This window comes from Electrophorus electricus, chromosome 23 (assembly GCF_013358815.1).
Source record: "Electrophorus electricus isolate fEleEle1 chromosome 23, fEleEle1.pri, whole genome shotgun sequence".
NCBI lineage: Eukaryota > Metazoa > Chordata > Actinopteri > Gymnotiformes > Gymnotidae > Electrophorus > Electrophorus electricus.
Window position 1 is genome coordinate 8781706 of NC_049557.1, and position 10369 is coordinate 8792074.

Here is a 10369-nt window from a genome sequence, read left to right on the forward strand (position 1 = left end):
ATAAGGGAAAGGGAAATAAGTAAAGTTTAATAGGTGTAAGAGCTAGGTCCAATAAAGTCCGTTTCTGGGATGTTCTGAGACGAAGGCAGAAGAGGTGGGTAGAGTAGCCAAAAACCATACTCAATTAAAATATTGTTACTTTAAAATAATTACTCAAATAGAAGCAAGTCATTTTAATTATCACTTAAGTAAAAGTAAGAAAGTATCTGTTAAAAAGATTACTCAAGTAGTGAGATACTTGGGATACACTGAATCTCAATTACACGAGGTAACAAAATATTTCCTTTTTTGTGTGTCACACTAAAGTATGTGGATCTCATAGTTCTTTTCACGCTGAATTCAAATGTCTTGTTTTTGTGTGCCAGCTCTTGTAAGCAGTATTGAAGTCATGTCTGCTAAATACCATATATGTAGATAGAGAACATCTGAAAACATATTTGGATTCAGCGTGTAAAAATATATAAGAAACGTATTTTTGCTTTGCTGCCTTTTTTCCATATCCTCCTTGGAAATTCCTGGTTACAAATTCGGAGGTCGTAATTATATGTTATGCGCTCAAGTGATTTTTGTTCAGGGGAAAATGCACGCCATGAGTACTTCTTTTATTGTTACTTTTTATATAATCAAAAACATGACTTATTTTACCTTACTGAAAGAAAATACAATTGACCGCTAATAAGCTTAACACCTTTATCGTCTGCCGCAGGAGCAGCATCTACACCGGCAGCCGCCATGGCGTGTTTTCAATGACAAGCTCCCAGCTCGGAAAGTCGGTCTTTATCGAAATATCCGACGACTTTCCCACTCGTAAATACATTTCCGATACGACCTGACGGCAGCATTTGTCCTACCTAGCTCATTATTTTTGTTGTGTTTAAGACACATGAGAATCACACTGGATTTGGTGCTTATTTTGTGATGAGTGGTTTGAGAGAATAGTCCGGGGCGCTTACTCAGGGTCACCACACACTAGCTACTGGCTAGATAACTAGCTATACATCTTGTGTTGCTCTGCCACCAACTGCGGCTGTATGTGGTCATGGAATATGACACAGTATTGGAAGTTTCACAATTTTGTTAGACTGTTGCAACTACTGCATATTTTTGAATGCACTGTCTACAGGCTTAGACCGTCTTACATAATCCGTAATGGTCTGGGTTTTCCCTCATTGTGACAAACTAGTTTAGAGTTCGCATTCTAACCACGTGACTTTTTCTTACTCACAGGACGCCCTCGGACTCTTTGCTCCTTTCCTGTTCTTCTGTGTAGTGTGTGTAGTGAACATCATATTCACAGCTGTGTGTGTGCCTGAAACAAAGGGGCGAACACTTGAGGAGATCGAGAACTACTTCAGAACAGGACGCTCTTTCACCATCATTGAAAGTTAATGCAGGTCTTTTCTTAGAATTAAATTAATTTGTTGCTACTGTACATTTATGCGACTCATGAGAGTTCTGCAATTGTATATATGTGTAACTATTAAAGACATTTATGGACACTTATGTACAAATATTACCTTTGCAATAATATGAGGTGGGAAAGGTTCCATTGTCAGCATCTAAATGTAGTGCTTCTCTAATGCTGGGCTAAACACTTCCCTTTTCACACCCATGGGTTCATTATGGAGTGTGTTATACACTCAAAACTCAAACTGTACAATAGTGGATATCCATAGACAAAAGTACACTAATTAATTTGCAAGCAGTAGTCATGGCATTGATTAGGAGCTAAAATGACACCTTTCTGTGGCTTTCCATTTTCTGGTTAATTAGTCACAGATTGTTCTGATAGCAAGCTTCATTAACGAGTAAATACATTAAACAACCAGTGACAGTTACTGTTTGGAGTCAAGTTGCCTGAAAGCTGGTACTGGAACTATGGCTGACTATATTTCAAATTTCAAACATACTAGAAATATCTACATATTATAAAATAATTTTAAAATAAAAAAGTATGTATTTCTATATTTATATTTTTATATTAAAGATAAGATCTTACACATTTCAATAGATTTGTTGTCCAGGTAATTTTTAATATGGGAACAACAAGAAAAAATGAAAGTATTCATTAGTGTCTTGTACTGCTCCAGTATGATACAACATTTTGTATGTGAAGTGACTCCAAAAATGAAACTTGTACCTAGTTTGAAACAGTTTGCCCTTGGGACATTTGTTGTAAAGAGATTAGTTCATATTTAGAAAGGGAACAATGATGAAACATTACTGTTCTTAAACAGTACAGCTTAGGTATCTTTTCTTTTTTTTGAAGATGCAGTGTATTTACTATCGGAGTGTATTTAATATCACTCTTCTTTTTGCATTATGAAAGCAATGTTGTTGTAAGAAATGAAGGTAACCAGGACGCTTGCGGAGTAGGAGGCTGAATATTGATTTACTTTGGGAAAGACAGGGGCAAGACCTAATCCACAAACATGCAGTAGTCAGAGTTCATACAAAGGCTGATCAAACAGGCAAGGTTTTCCAAATTGTAGTCAGGTACAGGCGTGCGTTGAAACCAGAGTAACCATAAACATGCAACGCGCAAAAGGGGAAAACCAAAGTATCGTAATCCAAATAACAGGCCAGGTAGAAAACACGAGAAAGGTGAGCCAAAGAAACTGCTCAGTATGCTTAATGAATAGGCAATACCACACACTGGGAAATAGTCACAGCTGTACTTAAATACTAAAAAAGGTTAATTAGAGTCTGGTGTACTCAGTATTCTATAGATGCCCAATTCCGTTTTTATCCCGAGGCATGATGGGAATTGGTGTCTGGTTGGATGGAGTAGGGCAGTTTATTATTAAAGGGCAGTTTATTATTATGTACAAGTATTCGTCTTATGATCGGGCAATGCCCTGACAGTAAAATTAGCAACGTTTGTAGTAAAAACAAAATTAACAGGAACCTACAGGTCTCTATGGAGTATTACGGGGGATAATGGAACATTTGAACTAATTTTGCACCATGACTATGCGTATCTCATCCAATTACATTTTCAGTAGCCTTATATGAATTTACATCTTTATCAGTCATTCCAACTGTCTTTTGAAAAGGGACAGAAAAAGTACCACTCAAGTGTGGTTTTTGTTTCTGTTTTTTTTTTAAATGCAATACTGAGAATTGGAGTATTTAATATTCTAACTTAGTGGTGCAAGATGTCAACGGATGTCATTTTAGGTAGGGGTCTGCATATACAGGTAAGTTATAAAATATAAAATATATATATAAATTGCAAAACAGTGTATACATTGTCTGTATGTTAATAAAGCATCTATTTAAGTGAGAGGTTTTTTTTTCAGGAATGTCCATGTCCATTTCTCAGGGTTAAAAACATCTCACTTTCCTTCAGTGGTAACATGTGACACATGCATATATCTCAGAGTACTGGTTTGTATAAGGATGAAAGAGACTTTAGTCTATTTATAATGCAACTCCATGGAGTAAAAGTCATGCATTTGCATACGGCACCTAGACATCATTTTACTTTATTTGTCAAACACAGTTTTAACATAGGTGTGTTTGGACATAACAGGGATGCTAATTCTTTGGAACATATTAAATTAGAACATAATTTTTCATGACAATTATCCAACACGTATAGAAATTAATATTGCTTAATTGCAGCGGAGTGAAATGCTCCACACTGCTGTGCATTGAAGACTGTGCTTCTTCCTCTCTGAAAATGCCTGCTTTCAGAGTGAAATTGAAAATCACAATTATCAAGCAGAAGTACTTAATGACAACCTCTGATCTGAAGTCTGGAGAGGGAGTCACACACTGTAATCTTGCTAAGAGCTGAAAACCCCTCCAAGGACTTTTGAAATGAGCTGGCTAAGGCAGGGTGGCACATGATATACACAGCAAGAGGACTTGACTGTCAGTGACCGTCTGAAAATGAAATCTTGGTCTTTCTGTAGCTGTTAAAAATAACTTCTTAGTGTGAGAATGAATTGTATTAACTGAAATTCAATTACACTGTACACCAAAGGCCAACGTTCCGTGTTTATCCCTCACACACTACATGGCTTTCAAACTCATTATACATGCAGCCTGGACATAGCAGAGCATAATAAGAGCCAGTTGCTGGTTACTCAGCAACTCTGCCTTAGCGCATGAGGCTTATAACGAGTTGTTTAAAGGTCATGCTTTCACACAAGGGATTATTGCAGGCTTTTCCACATGGCAAATACTGTCTTGCTGAGAGGAGAGACCATGAACGTAGGCACTCTGTTATGTCTTATTGCTTTTCATTTCAGATTATATTATGGGACATATTTTCTCCAGAGGTGGACTCTTGTATTTGTGTTTTATTCATTTTCTTCATCCAGATTTCTTGGGAATTACCCATTAAGCATGAACTTTAAAGAGGATTTTGCAGCATCCCCCTTAGTAAGGACCTAATGAATCTTTATTATGTGACAAGGAAACACCCCCAGTGAAGCATTGGCCTGAGTTAATATTTTCTTCCTCTTACAAAGAAACATCTGTTTTCTCTTCTGACTTTTGGTGAGTTACCTCTGCCCTCTGCAATCCACACTGTGTAATAATTGTGTCATAAATATTATGCAGATGTAGGAATGCCTTCATTAACAGGTAAGCGTGGCATTAAAAGGTACACTACTGCAATAGTGGGCAACAATGAAAGAATGAGTGAAAAGAGGGGTTGTAAGACATTTCAGTACATTTCTTTCTTTCTTTTCCTTCTTTCTTAAATAAGTAAATATACACACACTGCTGTCAACTCTGAAGAATGCATTTTAAATAAATTCTCTCGGCAGGATTTTCACATGCCGCTGGACAGCTGCTGGGACAGGTGTACAAACACATCAGAACAAGAGTCAGTAAGCAACATATTGATCTTCCATACTGGACAAACATGTTCACATGCTTTGTTCAGCTAAAGCCAAATTCATTACATCAGACCAAGAAACTCTGGTGCAAACATAAATATGCACTCAAAATTAGACAAATGTTTTGTGATTAATTTATGGTTGGGTATGTCCAGCAAACTTATGTTCTCCTTTAAAATAAATAGTTATGGTCATAGGTCATAGAAGGAAATAGAACACAACTTGAAATTATTGTCAAAGCTTAAAATGTTCCTACAAGTCACCTTCTTTTGCCATGTGTCTTTATGGTTACTTATGGTGTGTTCTTCCTACATCTTATGGGGATATAATGATACACAGTTATTATAGACTATATTAATCTTTCCATTTTTCAGGGGTCCAGTTTTATATTGTTCATACTAGTTTATGCATTATTTTGATTTGGCCTTGAACACATGCAGATTCTGGACGGACCCTGCCCTTATTTCCCCTTATTTCTTGTTTTGTTGAGCAATATAAGTGCCGATTCACATGTGGATATTTTTTGTGGTTATTTCTGTTTCAGTGTGATGAGACATCCTGTTAAGTGATTGCTGTCACAAGTTATGTTTAATCATAATTGGAAGTTGCTTTGGATAAAAGCATCAGCTAAATGTAGTTCCATGCTGTAGTTGCATTTTCTCCACCCCTCGTTTGATTGCTTACACCTGTCCCTCATTTCTACCTTGTTAAGTTCATGTATTTAAACCCTGTCATGTTCCCAGTGTCTTGCCTGTTTATTGTACTCGCTCCTAGGTTCTTTGATGTGTTTGTGTTTGATGCATGTTTATTTGAATTTATGTGTTTAGTTAATGTTTTTGAAAGCCCGTCTCTGTAGACCTGTAAGTTTGTACTCCATGTATCGTAGACTTCATGTTTCTTAGCCCCAAGTTTTCCCTAGTCTTTGTTATAGCCTGATTCCCTTTGCAATCGTGTGTTTTTGTTTTTCTCATGTATCCACATACTCTCCGTGTTGACTCTATGACCCTGGACTGCTACAACAACTCTGATTTTGGATTTGCCCATAATAAATCTTGCTCTTCTCCACACATGCGTCTGCCTCCTCACCACTCACTGTTACAATTGCATATATTACTACTCATGTGTATTCCTACTCGTGTTTCTCTTGGCCATTTGTCCATGTTCTGTCATGGTACTGTCAAGTATTGTCAAGACTGCTCACCTTATCACATTAAATAATTTTGCAGGGTTTGGGACGAATAATTTTATACTGAATGCATGTCTTGTTTGGAACTCATTTTGCTTTGAAAACTCAAATATCAAAGTGTTTTAAAAACTGTTTTATAGCTACCTGAGAAATGCTATTGATTGGCATTCTGAATAATACCTCTGTAGCAGCCTTTGAGATTACTTTGTGTCACGGTACGGCCCCTCCCCCCTCAAGTGTGTGTGTGCGCGTGTTTGCGTGCGTGTGTGCGTGTCTGTGTGTGTGTGTCTGTGTTGCCACGCCCTCTTGTGTTGTGCACCTGATCCTTGTTGTGTGTAATTGTCATGAGTGTATATAAGTCTCGTGTCGTATCGTCAAGGTTGTCGGTATTTGACCCATATAGTGTGTTTGTGTGTGTTGGGTTGTGGTTGTGATTAAACACGCATTTACTGTTAACGTGCCTCGTCCCTGCATCCTCCTTAACCTGTTAAACGTCACAGAAACACCGACCGATCGAGGATGCATGGGAAAGGCAAGAAGAAGAAAGGGAGGAAAGAAAGTCCACGCCCTCCCACAGCACATGCAGTGAAGTCTCCCATGTTCTTGGGCACCCTCCTGACTCCAGGTGCGGAAGCAGGGGAGTCATACGGAACCCTGGCAGAAGACCGGGACTGGTATAACGATTGCCAGTCCTCGGAGTTGGACTTTGTGGACCCCTACATTCCAGCGGTAAGACCTTCCCTCATCCTGGCCTTGGTTCATGGAGCTACCGGAAGGGAGGAACCCGCTGATCGATTTTGGGGGGGCCCTGTGTATGGTCCGGGATCGGACGGTGCAGAGTCCTACGGAGAACAGCCGGACCAAGAGGACCGGTACTCGGAGATGGACTCTGCTGGGTCCTACGATCCCTACCTGGACGATCATATGGGAGACACAGATTATGGAGAGACAGAGGAGTGCAGCAACGTCTGTTTGCAGTCGGATAGGGGTTCCGATTGTGAGGAGGAAGTGCCTATGGAGGTAGATCTTCCCTCCCACAGTGGCGCCAAAAGCTCAGCGAGCAAGGAGCCTCCAGCACCCAAGGCACCACCCAGGGCACACCGCCCGGGTGCAAGCTGGCTAACACAGACGGCTAGCAGGGAGGCATTGTTGTCAAATATGGACACTCTCCCACCTGAGGCGAAGAGCTCCAGAGCGTATGCGCCTACGCTGAAGCCTCGTGCAGGCAAAAAGGCAGCGGCACCTGTACCAGAACCAGGACAGTCACCGCTACCTAGGCTGGCGAGGGACACTTCCCGCCAGGCTGGTCAGTCTTTGACCCAGCTGACGACTGGGGGACTGGCTGTAATTCCTTCCCCCTTCCCCGGACTATTGAATGTGTGTGGTGTTGTTCATGTGCTTGTCCCTGTTACCGTGTCTGTCCTGATTACGCTAAATGTACCGGTCACTTTGTTCCCCTTTGTGTCCATGCCCGTTAGTGTGTGCGTCTCTGTGTCTGTCATCGTCTTGGTCCCTGTCCTTTCTCCCGCTGCCTTGCTTGCGCTGGCCCGTGGCGGGTTGTCCGGTCCTCCGACGTCACCTTTCGGCATTCGTCTCGGGGCCGCAGGCCGATAGGGCAGCGCGCCGGGAGTCGCGCCCTTGAGGGGGGGGCTCTGTCACGGTACGGTACGTCACACTTTGCCTTTGAGATTGGTCTACCTTTATTGTTTTACTCTCCTCAGAGTTAAAGTCCCTTTATCATACTTACCAAAAGTATGCAGGTGAAAACCCTCTGTCTGTGTCACAGATCACTGGAATGTGAGGTCTGGTCTTCAGCTGGGCATCTGCACTCTGGCTGGTATACCACAACTCTGCAGGGTTCACTTCTCAGAGACAGCTTGATAAAGACCACACATCTGTCTTGAGCATTTGCACTTCTTACAATATGATTTATCTCATTTTTAAAGGTGTTTAGAAGGGAGATTTCCTAGAGGAGATTTACAATGCATAGTGATGCATAAAAGGGATTCAGCATCAAGGTTATCATATCAAGACATAATTCTCCCTACCTCCACTGCCACTAACACATACCTTCTGACATATTTTCTTTTCCACAGCAGTAGTGGAAAAAATGCCATCACCCCTCTTTTTAAACACAATTCTGCGACTGGCTATAATGTGCAACGATAGTGAGTTGGATGCAAATGCTGAGAAGTGCGAGATCTATTGAGGGCAAATCCGTGATAAGGGCCATTGGACAGTACAGAGTCCATGAACCAGCATGTATATATCCAGAAGACAACATGATGCAAATTAAACAAACAAACAAAAAAGGCTAAGGCAAGACCAGCTAGAACAACACACATAAACCTGAACAAGACAGCAGCTAAAGCACAACACACTTCAATGATCAGTGATAAGAGTAGGAAAACGCAGTCTGTAAATACACAGACTGATTAGTACATAACAAGAAACAGCTGATGATGGGCATGAAAACCAAACAAGGGGCAGAATAAAAACAACAAGGAAGCAAAGCAAAGGCACTAAATAGGGTTACAATGCAAACAGAGATGCCAGGGAGGGGCCAACCATAACACTGGTTCAAACTGTCCCTCCTTCATTAACATTATTCTCAATGTTGTGCAATGATGATGAGACAATGCCATACAACCAGTACCAAGTTAAGAGTCAAAAGAGTCAAGAGGCTTTTTATTGACATTCCAAGCGGGAAGAAACAGTTGCATAGTCTGAACGCTTCGGTACCTCTTCTCAGATGGTAGGAGAGAGAGGATTTTGTGTGAGAGTTGTGTAGGACCATCCACGATGCAGTTAGCTCTGTGAAAGCATCAGGTGTTATAAATATCCAGGATGGCGGGGAGAGAAACCCAGATGATCTTCTCAGCTGTCCTTACTAGGCTCTGCAGGGTTTTGCAGTCTGGGTTCAGGATGCCTCTCTGTAGAACATGATGAGGATGTTGGCAGGGGCTGAGCTTTCTTCAGTCTCCTCAGCATACATTCTAAGGTATGTCTATTTTGTCTGGATGGGTGAGGGCCAGGTGAAGGGTGCTGGTGATTGCATCCTCTGTTGAATAGTTGGGATGACCCCAAACTGTAGGGGGACCAATGGGGGAGGCAGCTGTGTTTTGATGTACCTTATGACAAGTCTCTTGAAGCACTTCATGATGCTGGGTGTGACTGCGACCAGATGCTAGTCATTGACACATGCAGGACACTGAAGACTTCTTTGGCAATGACAATGGTGGCAGCCTTGAAGCATATAGGGATGGTGGTGCTGCTCAGGGAAGATGAGAACCGTGAGAACATCTAACAGCTGTTCTACACATTTTCTGAGCACTCTGCAAGGATGTTGTCTGGTCCAGCAGCCTTCCGTGGGTTAACTCTGCACAGAGTTTTTCTTACATCAACAATGGTCAGGCACAGCACCTGATCATTGAGAGGAGGAGTGGTCTTCCTAGCTGCTACGTTGTTCTGTGCTTCAAATCGTGCACAGAAGTCAATTAGCTTGTCTGGAAGAGAGGCATCACTGTCAAAGCCTTGTCACCTGTCACCTTGTCACATGTTCTGAAGGCTGTGTCAGGAGTCTTCCGCAGCACATGCACCTCATCAGTCAATCATGGCTTATGGTATGGTTGTATGGCAATGGTTTTGGAAACAATTTTTTATGGCAATGGTTTTGGATGCTGTATACTTCTCCAGGTTATTGAAGTCCCAGTCTGATTAAGCTTCCATAAATGTGACCCAGAAAGTGTGCTCAAAACAATCCCGAAGAGCATGGATTGCTCCTGCTGGGCAGGTTTTCACTTGTTTCAGAACTGCTTTGGTGCATCTCATGAGTAGTCTGTAGGATGGTATTAGCATAACAGAGAGTGCCCAAGGTGGGGGCAGGGCTCTGCTCGGTGTGCATTGGGGATGTTCATGTAGACAGTACCCAAAATGTTCACTCCTCTTGTTGCAAAGTCTACATGACAATGGAATTTAGGTAGCACATACTTGAGATTGACTGAAATCTCCAGCAACAATAAATAGCCTATCTGTATATGTATTTTGCAGTTCACCCTTAGCACCATACTGTTCATAGAGCACTTCTTTCATATTGTTGTTGGAGGGGTGTACACTGCAACTATGATCACAGTTGTGAATTCCCGTGGTAAATAAAATGGTCTGCATTTAACTGTCACAAGCTCCACCAGTGGTGAGCAGTGCTTGGAGACCAGCACACAGTTCTTGCACCATTCTCTGTTGATGAAGACAAACATGCCTGCTCCTCAAATTTTGCACGACATAGCTGCATTTCTATCAGCACAAAAGGAAGTGAGCCCATCCAGCTGGA

The 10369-nt window shown here is 41.5% G+C and overlaps 1 protein-coding gene and 1 long non-coding RNA gene across 2 annotated transcripts in view; both read left to right on the forward strand.

Annotated features, from left to right (window-relative positions):
* The window catches only part of slc2a6 (solute carrier family 2 member 6), a 40954-nt gene extending 39455 nt beyond the window's left edge, over positions 1 to 1499 (forward strand). The window contains exon 13 of the mRNA XM_027010016.2: positions 1228 to 1499. Within this exon, the coding sequence (XP_026865817.1) occupies positions 1228 to 1389 (162 nt within the window). The 3' untranslated portion in view covers positions 1390 to 1499. The remainder of the gene's footprint in view (positions 1 to 1227) is intronic.
* Positions 1500 to 4141: 2642 nt separating this feature from the next.
* On the forward strand, positions 4142 to 5529 carry LOC113577387. Its single transcript, XR_003410624.2, has 3 exons — positions 4142 to 4221; positions 4332 to 4509; positions 4782 to 5529. It is a non-coding gene; the product is annotated as an uncharacterized LOC113577387 (long non-coding RNA).
* Positions 5530 to 10369: the final 4840 nt, after the last annotated feature.